General features: G+C 37.7%; 1 protein-coding gene across 5 annotated transcripts in view; it reads left to right on the forward strand.

Moving 5' to 3' along the window:
- RBBP8 (RB binding protein 8, endonuclease) overlaps positions 1-17031 on the forward strand; it is a 42214-nt gene extending 25183 nt beyond the window's left edge. For 4 of the 5 annotated variants that reach the window (XM_033155028.1, XM_033155027.1, XM_033155030.1 and 1 more), the window contains exons 11-19: positions 871-1714; positions 1976-2102; positions 2554-2645; positions 3472-3586; positions 5070-5240; positions 5769-5838; positions 6823-6919; positions 10522-10663; positions 16825-17031. In XM_033155028.1, the coding sequence (XP_033010919.1) occupies positions 871-1714; positions 1976-2102; positions 2554-2645; positions 3472-3586; positions 5070-5240; positions 5769-5838; positions 6823-6919; positions 10522-10663; positions 16825-16922 (1756 nt within the window). In that variant the 3' untranslated portion in view covers positions 16923-17031. The remainder of the gene's footprint in view (positions 1-870; positions 1715-1975; positions 2103-2553; positions 2646-3471; positions 3587-5069; positions 5241-5768; positions 5839-6822; positions 6920-10521; positions 10664-16824) is intronic. The other variant, XM_033155031.1, reaches the window with a different exon arrangement.
- The last annotated feature ends 203 nt before the right edge of the window (positions 17032-17234 follow it).

The raw sequence follows: 17234 nt of genomic DNA on the forward strand, positions 1-17234 counted from the left end.
GCTAATGGGGCCTGCTGCCCCGCGATCTCCATTCTCATCCTGGGGCAAAGTTCACAACCCAAGGTACTACTTCCGGGTTAGCGGAGTTTGTAACCCGAAGTGTTTGTAACCCAAAGCGTTTGTAACCCGAGGTACCACTGTATACGCCATGTAATAAGATAAATTAATATGGTTTCCCTGCCAATATTTTGTACTCTGAATAGAAGTACTTGGTAATATGCTAGATGTCACCATAAGTACCAATCCTGGTCTTATTCCTACTTATGTATTTTTTTATGCACACACACTATAATGTTTTTATTTGCAGTTTATAAAATAATAAACCATTTACCTCTTTAAAAGTTCAGGGCTCCTATTTAATGTACTACAAAAATGCATAATAAATATGGACAGAAGGTTAAAACTAATGGCAGCATCTGCTAAAGCATGGATGGGGTATCTGTGGACATCCATTTGTTATTGGACTATATCTCACATCATCCTTTGCCATCCTACCTGGAGCTGATGGGCCTTCCAGAATCTGGAGGGCCAAAGGTTTCTCTACCCTTGTGCTAAAGACTCAGAAATCCAAGGATCTTTTAGTAGGATATTGAACAAACCTACTTAACTTTCATCCTTACCTCTATTGACCCTACATTCCAACTTTTGTTCAAAATCAGGGTTTTCTTAGTGTAGAGTGTGTCCAGCTCTGCTTATGTTGATTTTTCTGACAATAAATCCAGTCTTTCAGAAGACAGTGATAATTTAATTCCTGTCTTAAATAACAGTTACAGCCTTATGCTGAACGTTACTTTTTTCAATGGACTAGTTTGTTTTTTGTACTAGTTCACATTAGCAGAAAAAAAATATTTTCAACTTTTAACTATTCAGATTTTCAGATCCAATTGAGGACGCTTCTCCAGTTACAGACTGGGATTCTAAGGTACCTTCTCCTGTTTTTGGAGCCTCTGCAAATGTGAAGAAGAGCAGCTTGGGCCTCAATACAAGTCTTTCCTCTTCTGTGTTAGCAACAGGACGTAAGTCAAATCTGAAAAACAACTCCATCAACAATTCTTCCTATTCTAGATCTGGGAAAGTGAAATCAGTATCTGAAGATGTTGCTTTTGTTGTACCGCTTAAACCTGGGACTGAAATAACCTCGGTTATCAGCCAGTCTCCAACTGGTAAGCAAGTGGTTCTGAAACAGAATGCAGATGAGCCCATAACATGTGTGACCAACACACATTTAGATAAAGATGAGACAGGCAAGAGTGACTTCCTTCTTCCATCACAGAAACAATTAGGCAGCCGATGCCCTAAAAGGAAGAAACCTGATGAAAGGAGTGGGCATGTGATCAGCTCTGAAAAAGAAAATACCTTCCCTTCCCATGCAGACAATCCTCCTATCAATAGAGATAATATAACTGATAAGCCTTTAGATTTATCTGATCGCTTTTCGGGTTTTCGCTGTCAAGAAAAAAGCCATGTAAGTGCTGAGACCTCCAAAACTAGGCTGAGGCAGGCAACTCTTTGTGATGTTTTTCAACCACCAGTGAAAGATTATTCATCTAAAACCATCGTTGGTTATCTAATGAGCCAAGATTCACCAGAGGATCCCTGTGTACAGGAAGCATCCCTGGAGAGAGAACCTCAAGTACAAATAAAAGAAGAGATTACTGCCTTTTGTAATCCACCAAATGACGTCCTGGAATCAGACCTCTCTGAAGATATGAAGGTATGTTTGTGAGCAATACTGTTACCTAGCATAAATAATAATCTGAACTTTTGGGGGACGGTAGCATTTCTTTTGCTTCTTTGCCGAAGAGAGAGTTCACGTGACAGTTATGCAACATTTGCTGGAGGAACTTTCTTGCTACTTATTTGTACTTCTAGGGTGGGGGATCAGGAGACTGATACATCTGGCTAATGTGAATTATGAACAGCATAGACAGAATATTTGGGCAAAAGGTTTTTAACATTGTTATTGTCTCGGTAGGCTGCTGGTGTCCATAAACCAACAAATAAGAGGATACGGTTGCAAACTGCAGTAGGTGAGCCAGCATCTGTGCTTCAACCAAATCCTTGCAGAGTGAAAAAAGCTGCAAAACTGCACAAGGAGCAAGGTACCTTGTAACTCATCATATTATTGAAATATCAGAACATTGGTGTTCTTTGTCTTACCCTTTTAATGGTGTTAACATCATCTAACAGAGATCCTACATCCCCATTAGGGACAGATCTGTAGTGAGTGTCTGCTGCATCCATAATCCTGTCAACTTGCTTCAGTCAGGGCAAAAGGGGTGGATTTCCACAAGGTTTTTGCCCCAGTCAGCCTTAAAACAAAAAGCCACCTTTCTATTGACAATAATGAAAAGGGAAATAGTGGTGCCAATTCAAGGGCTGGCACACTTTTTCATCGATCTTGAGGATCCCTTTGAAAATTTGCCCTTTTATAGCAGTTGAGGTCTGAATTAGTCACTATTTGTCTCGGTTTTTTGATCTACATATCCTTAGAATTCTATGACTTTTAGAACATTCATTTCTTTTACAAATTAATTCTCTCTTCCTTTGAAGATAATTCATCCTTGGAAAATGTGCAATGGAGCATAGACCCAGGAGCTGACCTTTCCCAATACAAAATGGATGTTACTCTGATAGATGCAAAAGTAAGCAATCTTATAGTATGACTATTACCAAGCTCCCAGAACAAACCAAAATATTATTTATGGCTATTAACCTGTTATGCTTTACTCAAAATAAAGCAAGACTAGAATGGTTCCTATTTGAAGTGTTAGTTTCAGAAACAATAGAAAAGTGTAAACTTAGTTCTTGGTCTTGCAAATGCTTAGAAAGCCAATTCAGATACACAGTTTCTGAGTTTCTCTTGTATAATTCTACCAGTTTGGAAAGGCAAATGGAAATTGTTTATCCATAGAAAGATAATTCATTAAGAAAAAGATATTCAGATTTTCTTGAGTCTTACTCAGGAAAGTTTCCCTGCATCTCACAGAGGGAGTATTATATCTTTCATTGAAAGAGAGGCTCATTCAGGTATGTTTTGGATTTTTAAAATACTAATGACTTCGGTTGGTTGCTTCCTCAAATGTAATAATTCATTTGCTAACATGAAACTGAGTTAGTACATTTGCTTGTGTCATTTATGTGATAGATTCTCAATGTTTGGAAGTTTATAGACTAGTTTTGGAGAATGATTTGAAGAATATTTTCAGGCCTGGTGAATCATGGGAGATGCTGAGGTTTCAATCAACTCTCAGCTTGCATGTTACACAGCTTGCAAGTGATGACGCTACTAAATGAATATGTGTGATCTACCCCTCCAAAGGATTCTTGCAGAATCTTAAAATGTAATCCACAGTCTGAACACTTTTTGTTCTTGGTATTTGCTCTGGTATAGAAGTTTAAAATATGTATTTGATTGCAGTAGCCTAAAAAAATGTTATATAATTGTTTTGTGACTCTGTTGCCTAAAAGGAAGGGATCCAAACAAGAACTGAAGCAGAGACTGTAGACATGGACTATACATACGTCAGTGATAGTATTCTAGTAAGAATGAAAAATCAAGAACATAAAGAAGTAAACAATTCAAGTAAGTTATTTTTGTTTGATTGTTTTAATAAAACAAGTGAAAAACTGAATATAACAATTACAAGCTCCTTTGCATATAGGGATGTATGGCACACATACACGGCTGTCCCATGTACCAAGATGACTTCCCTGCTTAGCATTTAAGAAGGGATGATGGAAAATGCATGAGCAGTCCATCAGTTCACTGGAACGATAAAAATAATGACCCCCCCCCAACAATGCACAGCTTAGAGAATGAGGACAATAGAACAATTGTTTGGGTCCAGAGGTTCAACATGCTTATGTTTGACTTGAAAATAAACCGTGTATTTTTTCCCTGCTTTATAGCTGTATAACTCTGCCATAAGGAGTCCTTATTATAGTCTTCTGGACCCAGCAATGTTGTAAGCTATGGCCTGGTGTATGTTTCTTGAGCTTTGTCTAACTTGGTAGCTGTGTGTCTCTTATGGAGGGGAATTATATGACTAGAGTCCTGTACAGTCTGGTAGCTTCTCTAGTGTACTGTGGTAATGTACTATATGCTCAGCTATCCTGTCAGTTCAGAAACTACAACAGGCCTGGAACGTGGTAGCTTGTCTACTTTTCAGAGGTAATAACCAGTACATATAATCTTGCTTCTTTTTGATCTTCACTTGTGAATACTTCATTTCAGGGTAGAATTCTTTTTTTTTCCATTTCAGGGTAGAATTCAACATGCTAGAGCTGCCCTATAAAAGCCTTTAAATACTTGGATCTGGGATAATTAAGGTCCACTTAAATACTGGTATTCAGGTGCCACCACTATCAATCATAACTGAAAACTGTGGCTTCTGTAAAAGTTTTTAGTGAGTTGGGGTTAAGAGAATTCTAAAAATTGTGGGTGCTCTTACCTTTAAAGTTGAGGTGCTTTAAGATATTTCTTATTTATTTAGTTTACAAAAACAAGCAAACCCACACACAACAAAACACCTTTACCCTGCTCTGTGCAGCCTTGTGGCATTCTTGAGATGGAATGCCCCAATCAGAATGTTGCAATGAAGCCTGCCAGGCTGCTGAGGGCAGCAAAGTAGCAGCCTAAACTGGCAGCAAGGTTTAAAAAAAAATGAAAGAAAAGCCCTCAGCCAGTTCATATTTAAAGGTGGGACCCCCCCCCCCAATACCCTGCAGGTTCTTAAGAAACTTAATTGTTACAGCTATTTATACCCCACCTTTTAGGATACTAATTTGAACAATGCCAAGAAAGAAGATTTAAAATTGTCATTATTCTGTTCCTATACTAGTATCTACCAGAAATTCCCAAGAAGCTATTTAAGTCATGGGTTGGTCTATCTTTCTAATACAGATAATCAAGATGGCATGCCTTAAGTTAATAAATAACAAAGCTAGTTTTAGAACCTGATTGGTTTTATTCATCTGCTGCTAAATATTCAAATAGATTATGCTGCTTTTTAGCTCAAGGTGTCAAGAATAATGCTAGCAATAATTGTTGCTCACATTTGTCGAAGGAGAGAAAAGAAGAAATGACACTTTTGCAGAAATATTTGATCGGACATCATATGAAGAATATGAATCCTATCTAGAAGATGACAATGTCCTAGGATGTAACAATAGGGAGTCTTGTCAAGAGGAAGAAGAAGAAAAGAAGGAAATGTCAACAGTAAAGAAAAGCCTACAGAGTATGTATTTGTTTTTAGACTTGTAATTCACTGCCAACATTGGGTGTGGATGAGTTACAGCTTTATATTCAATGCACATAGGATTTCAACCATGGATAGTCCTGTCAGCAGAACCTTAGTTAGGAGAGCTGTTTGTGAGTTTTCCTCCACTAATGGGATGTTCCTGCTGCTAGAAGTAGGTGACAGTTTTCTGCTGTCTTCTCTTCCCTTGAAAATCTGCCCCAGATGTTTGAGGGACCCTCCCAAAGCAGCTTGAGGCAGCAGAGGGGGTTGCAGAAGGAAGGGAAGCCTATCAAAAAATCTGCACCACCTATGTACCCTAGCAGGACTGTCTACTGGATCCCAGTTCCCTCTAAGGAGAAGGATCCCTACCATTCAAGGAGGGCTAATTCGAAACCAAGTCATTATCTTTTAAAAGATATAGGTGTTTAAGGGAAATTATTGTTTTCAAGTACTGAGAAATCTATATTGTAGTTGGCTGTGACCAAGTTGGTTTACTGAAATTTATGACGTGTTCTATATTTTCAGGGCATGGAGACAAACAAGATAAAACCAAACAGAAGGCTTTTGTGGAATCATATTATAAAAGCGATGAAAGGTACTTACCATATGCTTGTGAAAATCATCTTTAAGGCAACCAGACTTCTTCTGTATTAAAAAAAAAAAGATTATTCGCTTGTTTTTCTTCAAGTGATTATATGGCAGAACTGGGACATCGTAGTTTGAAAAAGATCAAGTAAACTTTGGGAAGAGTTATAAAGAATGTAAATTGGGTGTGAAAATGCACTGCTTTATTTTAGTTGATTGTAGATTAAACATATACCTGTTTCCATTTTGTGGAGAATGAAGAAGATGAAAGACATAGGGATATATCTTCCATTACATTCAGTTATATTAACATGGGATCCTTACCGTTCCTTCGAAGCCTCTCTGACCATTGTCTTGTTCAGCACCTTTTAAAGATGAACAGAGATTAACAGCATTTAGTGGATTGCACTGATATGTTGTGCCTTTGTCAATTATACCTAAAATAATACTGTGGTCAAATCCTTTTGAAGTAAACAGGATTTGAATGACAGTTACAGTGTCCATCTGTTCTTAACTCTCATTAGTTATATAAACATGAAAAAGCAGTAAACATAAAAAACAGCAAAATATTCAGATGTACAATTTTAAGTTAGTTGCCACATTTTTAATCCCATTTTTAAGTATGTTTTATTATTAATCATAAAGCAACAGCAAAACCGAAATTGCTAAAGCAACTTGATGAAACATTAAACCAACATAGTTGTCTTAACTAGTTTTAAGTTGGAAAATTGTTTATTATAATGTGCTTTAATGCTGTAATTTCACCCTGGGACCTTATGGTAAAAGGCAGGTAATAAATAAGAAGAAGAAGAGGAAGAGTTTGGATTTGATATCCCACTTTATCACTACCCGAAGGAGTCTCAAAGCGGCTGACATTCTCCTTTCCCTTCCTCCCCCACAACAAACACTCTGTGAAGTAAATGATAGTTTTCTTATGCAAAAAAATAATATTTGCAACCTTGTTTAGATCTTGCAATTTCTGTTTACTTTCCAGAAGGAACACTGTATTAGATTTTCCTCACATTGAGGTGGTCCGTAAAAAAGAGGAAAGGAAAAAATTACCTGGACACACTTGTAAGGAATGTGAAATAGTAAGTTAATTGTTTTTCCTTGATATCATGAACCTCATTCTGTTTTTTCAATAGAATAATTTAGGTATCTCATGAATTTCATATAAAGGTAAAGGCACCCCTGACCATTAGGTCCAGTCGCGGACGACTCTGGGGTTGCGGCGCTCATCTCGCTCTATAGGCCAAGGGAGCTGGCGTACAACTTCCGGGTCATGTGGCCAGCATTACTAAGCCACTTCTGGCGAACCAGAGCAGCGCACGGAAACGCCGTTTACCTTTCCTCTGGAGCGGTACCTATTTATCTACTTGCACTTTGATGTGCTTTCGAACTGCTAGGTTGGCAGGAGCAGGGACCGAGTAACAGGAGCTCACTCCGTCGCAGGGATTTGAACCACCAACCTTCTGATTGGCAAGCCCTAGGCTCTGTGGTTTAGACCACAGCGCCACCTGAGTCCCTGTATTTCATATACAGAGACATATATCTGTAGCATAGCTGATGAAATGGTGCAGTGTGCATTTAACCAAGGCATGCATGACCCTTATTTTTGAATGTTTAGCTACCTGCTTGACTATAATATGTATTGGGAAGAAATGGAAATAACAGAGTGCAATAAAGACTCCTGATTTCGAACAGTGCAAAAATAGACTATAGATTAAAACTGAAAATGCCTGTGAAATCTCCTGGACACTTCTAAAGGTGCATAGGGTCTCCTGCAACTTGAGATTTAGAGCTTTTTAACTCATGCTTCTGAGGATCCCGACTTCAGAAGTTGCTATTTGGATGGAGTGGGGGCTGCAGTTGGAAGAGTGGCCCAGACACCCCCTGCATAGTTTTAGGATTCCCCCCCCCCCAAAAAAAAATCCATACTAAGATTGAAATTGACCATTTATCATCACAAGGGAATAATACATATGAATAATTTATACACTGCTTTTCTACCTTAAGCATTCCCCCCCAGTCTTATGTTATTGCATCAAATAGCTTGATACAAATTACATCTCATTATGCTGTAAGCAGGGTGGATAAAAATCAATGATTTAAAAAAAGATAAAAAATCAGCTGTTTTATTTAAAGCAGCTTTTTTAAAATTTAAATCGGATTTTTAAAATAAAATGCTTTTGGGGGAAAATCTTTCTAAAGATACTTTTCTGTTTAAGGTACATTATAGTCCAAAGGCTATTCATCAGGAAATAAGGATTTGTTTTAAATTTTCATGTGTGCTAAAACTCAGTCTAAGGTGTTGGTTTTTTTTTTTTTTTTTTTTTTTAATGTTTAACCACATCGGTTAACAAACATGGATACATATGCTATAAAGTTATTGTTTTAGTTAAATAAATTGTTTAAATTGTTATTAAGGAAATGATTATTTTTCTCCTTCCAATAAAGTACTGCAGAAAAGTTGTCCAAATACAAACAATAATTTCATAATTATCTATGTATTTCTGATAGTATAACCAAATCAGTAATTTTTGATGTAACTGTAAAAACTACTCTGAAAATTTATTATTCCAAAAAATGAAACCTTCCTCTGGTTGTAAATATTAAGAGGATGCCAGCAAGGTTGAACTTTTATGTAAAAATGATTTAAATCAAGTCTTACTGACTAGTGATTTAAATCAAATCCACTCTGGCTGTAAGAGCACATGTAATTCATTCATTAATGTATTCTACAATTTGTTTGGGGGCATAGATGAGTCTTATACTATGTAAGAGATTCACTTACTGTTTTTAACTTGTATTTTTAACCATCTTTCTTATCTATTCTTCCCATTTAAAAAAAAACAACCCAAACAACTATATGTTTCTGAAATTAAATATTTAAAAATAAGGAGCTTAATACAAATTTAATAAAAACTTTGCGATACCTTTCTGTATTGCACATAGCTTAATCTATAGCCTACTGTGAAGCTTACTTTTGTTCCAAAATATGTGAAATCCAGAAGCCTAGAATAATAAGAAAGGGACATAAAAGCAGCTCTGTGTCTTGTGCCAAGAGCTGTGTGTGAACAATTTTAATTTCCTGTCTCTGCACAGTGCAGGACTTCTCTTTAGGAACTTGTTTCTTGTTAGATTTTTGTGAGTTACTCATAGTAGTGACTATGAGATTAGAAACACATGGGGAATATTTTTTTATAATGAAGAAATGTTAAGAATAAAGGCAGAATTTTAAAACACTTCTAGAAAGAGGCTTTTAATAAAAGCAATCCAAGCAAACTAGTTTCACAAAGGCAGGTGGAATTTCAGCAGTAGCACCAAAATAATGGGATGTGAGGCGGAATCATAGAATTTGTAGAGTTAGAAGGGACCACGAGGGTCATTTAGTCCAACCCCCTGCAATGCTGGAATCTTTTGCTCAACATGAGGCTCAAACCTATGACCCTGAGATCAAGAGTTTCTTGTTCTACCAACTGAGCTACCATATGTGAATGTCTTGTATGTGATGTTTGTTTTGTGCATGCATTTCATCCCTTCAGTCACCAAGTGAGGAACTTGAATGTGTAAACCAGCCTTTAAAATCCCACGCATTTTCTAAGCACCGCTCTTCAGAAACTGATATTTTCTACTTGCTGCCTACATGATATGCCCTTTTTGGCATTATATATTAGACCCTTTTTATGATTCCTCAGTGTTCAGAATTTGCAAGCTGTCAGATTTCTAGTTCAACTGAAGCAAGAATTTAGCTTTAAGAAAGAGATTTCTGAATACATATAGACAATGTGGTACTGTACAATATCTGTATCATACAGTTCTGACAGGCGCCATAGCTTGAAGCACAGCATATTATCTTAGTAAACGCAAAGGGAATTAAATGTACTCCCTCTTGAAGTATTCTGGAGCCTCCTTAGAGAGCCTTTATGTGTGAGTTTGTAGCTGTTATTCAGGTCAGTGGGAAGATACTGCACATTGTTTTCGGAACCTTAGAACTGTCAAACTGCAAAGAAGCTAAAGGTCGCCTAGACTCAATACCCTGAAGCAGGAAACTGTACCAAACTTTTAAAGAGAAAAAGTTTGTAAAACACACCTGTTCTAAAATTCTAAAACAAATAATACACGAATAAGGATAAGAATCTGGCAACAGACATCCCATTCTAAGGGAACATTAATATATTATCCTGTTAGAATCAGTATAGACATGAGGTGAAATGGGATGAGAGTAACACTGCACCACTGTCAGACCAGAATTGGTGAAATATGCTCAAACCATCTTGCCCCAGTGAGCAGACTGGCTGCTGAATTCTGCACCAGCTGAAATTTCCAAACACTCACCCAGCATCACCCTCTGGAAACAACCATCCAAGCAGGATCGGAAACACCGCAAAGCAGTACCACCTATCCCTAACTTGGGCAGCCACTCCAGAAGGATACTATGGTTGATGGTATCAAATGCTGCTGAGAGGTCAAGGATAATTAATAGGGACACCTTTCCCTGTCTCTCTTCTGACAGAAGTCATCAATCAAAGCAGTTTCTGTGCCAAACCCTGGCCTAAACCTTGATTGAAATGGAGCTAGAAAACCACTTTCTTCCAAGAGTGCCTGGGGGTGGATAAGTAAGGGAACCTTTTTTGGGTATTCTGGTTCAGGTGTTATTTCTTAATACTGAGATTCTGCAATGTATCTTTAGTACTATGCAGATTTTCCAGAAGAGGAGAGGGAAAAGAAGTTAGCTGCCTGTTCAAGGCATCGATCTCGCTATGTTCCTCCTGATACACCAGAAAATTTCTGGGAAGTCGGATTCCCATCAACCCAGATGTGTGTTGAAAGAGGCAAGTATATGAAATAGTGGCTTTAAAAAAAGTGGTACAGTCAACTAATAGACACAGATCTGTCTTCTTCATATTCAGACTTGATCGTTGAGATCTTCTGATGGGGCTGTTTTGGTGGTCGCCTAGACCCCTGAGGTTCAGCTGCCTTTATCAGGGGCCGAGTCTTTATTGTGGCAGGCACTGGCCTTTGGAACTCCTTGCCACAAGTTTGCTAATCCTTGCTAATACAGGTTCAGCAGGCATGATCATTTTTAGACATATTTTTAAAACTGTATGATTATGACAGGACTTTAAAACCTGAGATTCTTTGCCAACCAGCTCTAACTGCTGCGTTTGATGTTTTTTATTGTAATACTATGTTTTTAGTCTGTATACTGCCTTGAGATAGTTTATATGAAAGTGCAGTTCACAAATATTAAAATAAATGTTTCATCAGCCAATTGGGTTGTATTGAATATTACAGGAATCTGCAGTACCAGCCTACAGAACTACTGGGGGGAAACTGGGCCAGATTCAACTAAGTACTTCCACTAATAGGAGCTTTCCCCCTCCCCTGCCCATGTATGTCAAAATTGGCTTTGAGAAGGTTGGGAGAAAAACCAGAACAGTATATGGGAGGGAGGAGAGAGGTCATTCCATTGGACAAGCAGAAATGCTTGCATTGGTGGAACATGTTTTAGTGTGACATTGAATTCCTCCCACTATTTTTACATTTCTTAAAGTATTTCAAATACTTAACAAAGTGTTCCCTTACTTAGCTACCCACCTGCCTGATAACAGAACTTATGATTGTTGATGTTTCAAAATGAGAAACAATGGCTGCATTGCACTTCATGGTAAACCAGTTACTAGTTTGCTATGAACACATAGACAACACCTGCTTGGCTCCTTCCGGGCACTAAATAATGATGCCTGGCTTAGTGTTAAATCTGAACTGGAGATCATGGTTTGATTTGTTTCAGTCAAACCACAGTGTGAAGGAAGGGTTTGTTCTTTGCTTGCTGCTTTCTGTTTGGTTTGCATAAGCCAAATGGTTCAAATGCAATGCTAAATTAGGGATTTTGTAGTTTTTTGTTCACACTATGGGGGCAATGAAACAGGAGCCATCTGTGCATATGTCGTAAACAATTAATCATGGTTTACCATGATGTGCAAATGTGACCAACGTGAAATAGTTTGGTGGGGAAAAGAAAAAGAAACCCAGCACATAAATATTCAAGAAAAAATATGTTTTGTATAGTTTACCACTGTATATGTAATCAGAAGTAGTCGTCATTGGTGGAATCCTCCTTAAATCAGTTTCTAGTTGCTGCAGTACATGCATTCTTTATCTGAATGCAATCCAGGCATTAAATGATGTCCCAGTAGATTAGTGCTATGCTGCTTTCATATGCAGGAAGCTATGAAAAAAACTATAGCAATCCCATTTCCTTTTAAAGAGTATCTAGAGATCATCAGCTTCCTCATAAAATACCTCTTGTTTAGTTTAGAATTTTCATGCCGGAAGCCTTTCAAGCACAAAGTTACTCTTAGTTATTTAGAATGCCATTATCTAAGTGGGTGTACTTGAGAACAGTGCCTAACTTTTTTCATTGCACTGCTAGTGGCACTTCACAACAAGGAATAACTTATTGAACTAACATTTTTATGTAAGGAGATGGAACAGCAGGGAGCCAAATCGACCTGTTTCTGGAGCTTAGGTCACCTGTTTTACTAGCAGGAAGACTAGACAAGATTCAGGCGTTACTCATTTGGGACAGGTAGAGTCTTTCCTGTTCTGTGCAAGGGATGCCATGTCCAACACAGGGACCTGGCAAAGCCCAGACCTCCCCCAAAATTTCTGCAGAGAAGTGCCAGTACCAGTTGGCTCACTTGAATTTTGCTGGTAGGGGAAACTGAATCTATGTCAATATACCCCATGTTCAAACCCTAAGCCAGGCAACATTTCATCATCAGGTGCATAGCCAACATTGTGCCCAATGTGTCAAACTATTGCTCAAAAGAAACATTTCTTATAAATAAAGCTAGGACAGCTTGTATGACATAGGTATGTACCAGATAATTGCCTTGGCTGGGGTGCTATGGAAACTTAAACTTGGACTGCTAAAATAAATGGGAGCTTAGCCATTTATTTCAGTGGATTGTGCTGGTAGTCTTTTGGGTTTTAGCAATATCATTCATGTCTCATGAGAGTTCATCAGTGTTTTAAATGTATTAGTTGTGCACCCTGTTAAATATTAATACATACATTCATTAATATTTATAATAATAGCAAGTGATCATATTTTCAATTTATTTAGCACTTTTCCTAAGTGCTGGAAGTACAATTACAAACATACTTTCAGAAATATTTACTTGGTAGATCCAATATTATTATCTCCCTATTGCAGATGCAGGCCTGAGTTGAAGTGATAGTAACTTGCATACAGTCATCCAATCAGTCCATTACTGTGGTGAAAAATTAACCAGGGACACCTCTACTTTAAGCTTATTTTTGTAACCACTCTAGTATGCTAGCAAAATGTTTCCCTGTTCTAACATAGAAAGTTACCCTTACATCTAGAACTATAAGCTGTGCCACAATAGCAGCTAAGAAGCTTAACATGTCAAATAACACTGTTTCCTGCTTGTTTGGTATGCCGACCACAGTAGTTTGATTGCAGTAGTTCCACAGGCATACACTTCCTAATCACTCTTGGCTGAAATCCAATATACTTATTTGTAAACCTGGATCAGAAGCTTATTTCAAGTACAAACTTTTAAAAGAAACGTATTATAACCAGATAAATTGTTAAGAGCGCAAACAATTTCCTAAATTTATCATAGAGAATGGTCAAGATTATTTCCATTTTATGTGTATGAATCCTGAAATGAGAATCTTCAGTAACATTGAACTTATTTTCAAAATAGTCCTTAAACTTTTTTTAACTTTTCAACAGAATCATATAATCATAGAATTGTAGGGTTCGAAGGGATCACAAGGGTCATCTAGTCCAGTGTTTTTCAACCTTTTTTGGGCAAAGGCACACTTGTTTCATGAAAAAAATCACGAGGCACACCACCATTAGAAAATGTTAAAAAATTTAACTCTGTGCCTATATTGACTATATATAAAGTAATTATCCCACGGCACACCAGGCAACATCTCGCGGCACACTAGTGTGCCGCGGAACAGTGGTTGAAAAACACTGATCTAGTCTAACCCCCTGCAGTGCAGGAATCTTTCACACAACATGTGGCTTGAACCCACAACCTTGAGATTAAGAGTCTTAGGCTGTACTGACCAAGCTAATATTTCTCCACTATTTTTTAGGAAATGGTAACGATTATATTGCTTCTAACATTAGACTTTTCGTATGGAGACCTTTTTACAATTTTTATATAAAAATTTAAAAAGCCGACTTCCGGTTAGGTGCCGGGTAATGGCGGACGGGAGCTGAGAAGCTCCGGTTCCCCGGTGGGCTATAGGGGCTCCCGTGCCTGCGCCACGGGCCCCTTAAAACCACGGGAAGAGCGTCCCGTGGACTGTTGACTCGTGGGTCCCAGACGTGCCATCTCCGCTCCCGATCGACCCTCGTAAGGGGGGAGAACGGGTGAACGGAGCGCTGACACGGGACTGAAGAGTCGGCTGCCCCTGAGGAACGAAGCAGCGATTTCGCCTGACCTGAGCATCTGGCACTTCCTAACTTGGACTGCAGTAGAAACTCTGTAAGTAAATTCGTTTTTGCTGGAACTAAGACTTTTGAAGCGTAAATCTTACAGAGAAACTTCAAAAGGAAGCCCGCTCTCTTTGAACTGCTGATAGAGCGAGGTAGCGGCAAGAGCGCTAAGCCGCGACTAACGGGAAAAAGTTTTGCTAATTCTGCTGAACTTCGTAAAAGTGACTTTAAAGTTGTTTAAACTGTTTATAAAGACTTAAAACTGAGAATGGTAACTGAAGAAGACACTGCTTCACCCTCTGGATAGGATTCCGGGTCAGTAAGCAGGCAGCGTAATTTAGTTGCCATTTTTCCTTCCTTGGATTACTTTTTTTGCAACTGTTTCCAGAGAGAGACTGGGTAAACTTTTCAAACTCAACAAACAGAAGACCAAAGTATTGACTAAAAATATGAAAACAGAACAGATACAAGAGTTACAAGAATCTACTGGCCTCAACTTTGCTAAGAAAGTAAAATATCTAGGGATCAATCTCACTGCAAAAAACCTGAACCTGTACAAGGACAATTATGAGAAGCTGTGGACTGAGATAAAAAAGGACTTAGAGATATGGACAAGATTGAAACTCTCACTAATGGGCAGAATAGCTGCTGTGAAGATGAATGTCTTACCAAGGATGCTGTTTTTATTTCAAGCCATTCCAATTTTAGATAAGTTGGACTGTTTTAAGACATGGCAAAAGGACCTATCAAAATTTATATGGCAGGGAAAAAAGCCTAGAATTAAATTTAAGATTTTAACGGACTCTAAAGAGAGAGGAGGCTTTGCTTTGCCGGACTTAAAGATTTATTTTGAAGCGGCGGCCTTTTGCTGGTTGAAAGATTGGTTCAAACTGGAAAATACTGATGTGTTGGATTTGGAAGGCTTTGATAACATGTTTGGTTGGCATGCCTATCTTTGGTACGACAAGGCTAAGGTCCACAAGACTTTTAAAAACCATATTGTTAGAAAAGCCCTGTATCAGGTTTGGGTGAGATATAAAGACTTGTTAGAGAGAAAGACTCCTAGATGGATTTCACCGGTGGAGGCCAAGGCTTACAAGAGACCTAATATGTCTGCAAGATGGTTAAGATATGCAGATATATTGCAGCAGGAAGGTGAATCGTTTAAATTGAAAGGTTATGATCAGGTAAAAAGCGAGGTCACCGACTGGCTGCAATATCATCAAATCTATGAGATTTTTAAAGCAGACAAGAAGATTGGTTTTCAAGTTGAAAAATCAAAACTGGAAACAGAGCTAATTGAATCGAATTCAAAAAACCTTTCCAAAATGTATAATCTGTTGCTAGAGTGGCATACGAAAGATGAAATGGTTAAATCAACAATGATAGATTGGGCAAAGGATGTGGGACATAACATTATGTTGGAGGACTGGGAAAGACTGTGGAAGGAAGGTATCAAATTTACAGCCTGTAATAATTTAAGAGAAAACATTATGAAAATGCTTTATAGATGGTATTTAACACCAGTTAAGATTGCTAAGATGAACCCGTCAATGACTAATATGTGCTGGAAATGTAAATCAGTGGAAGGTACCTTTTATCATATGTGGTGGACATGCCCAAGGGTTAAAGCCTTCTGGGATAAGATTTACAATGAACTTAAAAAGGTAATGAAATTTACCTTTAGTAAGAAACCAGAGGCTTTTCTTTTGAGCATGACCAACGAACAGATACCCAGTCAAGACAGAGTATTTTTTATGTATGCCACAACAGCAGCTAGAATTTTATTGGCAAGAAATTGGAAGGGTGAAGAGATTCCAACGGTGGAAGAATGGCAGATTAAGTTAATGGACTTTATGGAGCTTGCCGAACTGACCGCGAGAATCCGAGACCAGGGGGAGGAGAAGGTGTCGAAGGATTGGAAGAAATTTAAGGACTACTTAGTTAATGGTGTAAAATTGAATATCTGAGCAGAATTAGCTGTTGAACAGGCTTTAGCTAGATAAATTTAAGTTAAAGTTTTGGAAAAATTTTACAGTATAAGATATAAATAAGAATGTCTGAAGATTTTGAGAATAGATTAAGAACTATGTTTTTAGTAAAGGAATCTAAGGACAAATAAGATGGTTAATAGTTATGAAAGTAGATATATAGCTACCTAAAGTATATTTGGATTAACAATGCAGTGGAGGGTGTGGGGGAAGTCCTCTATGCTTAGAAGACAGAATAAGAATGAGATAAAGATAAGTGTTTAGAAAGGTTGGTATGTGTTTTTCTTATGTTTACTGTGTTGTTGTTTGATTTGTTTATTGTTTATTGTATTTTGTATTTTCATTGTATTTGTGTATGTTTTGTTTATTTTTATATGCATATGGGAAAACAATAAAATCTTTTTTAAAAAAAAATTAAAAAGCCACTTAACACTAAAATAAGCAGGAATGTTTGATAGTGCTTTCTCTTGCCCAAATCATGTGTTGAAATTTCATTGTGTCTTTTTTTTAGGTTACATAAAAGAGGACCTTGCTCCTTGCCAGCGTCCTAAAAGAAGACAGCCTTATAATGTGATGTTTTCTCCAAAAGGCAAGGAACAAAAAACATAACTTGAGGAATAACATTTTACAAATTGAGAAATCCTTTTGTTTGTTTCCATAAATATTTAAAGTCAATGAAAAAATAAATCCATCTGAAAATCATGGTACCTAAACACAACTATTTAATGTATATATATTTTGGGTTTTGTATATATGTTTGTGTCTTGTCCTGATTTTGCACCTTGTAGTTTGGAGGACCTGTTTTCTGTTCCTTTGAAGTCTGCATTTCATCTCCCTACTGGCTACATTTACATGGTGTAAGTTGGTGTCACTTTCGGGGGCCAAGCACATTGCAGCTGCTAACTTCAGGTCTAGGAGATT

This window comes from Lacerta agilis, chromosome 7, assembly GCF_009819535.1.
Source record: "Lacerta agilis isolate rLacAgi1 chromosome 7, rLacAgi1.pri, whole genome shotgun sequence".
NCBI lineage: Eukaryota > Metazoa > Chordata > Lepidosauria > Squamata > Lacertidae > Lacerta > Lacerta agilis.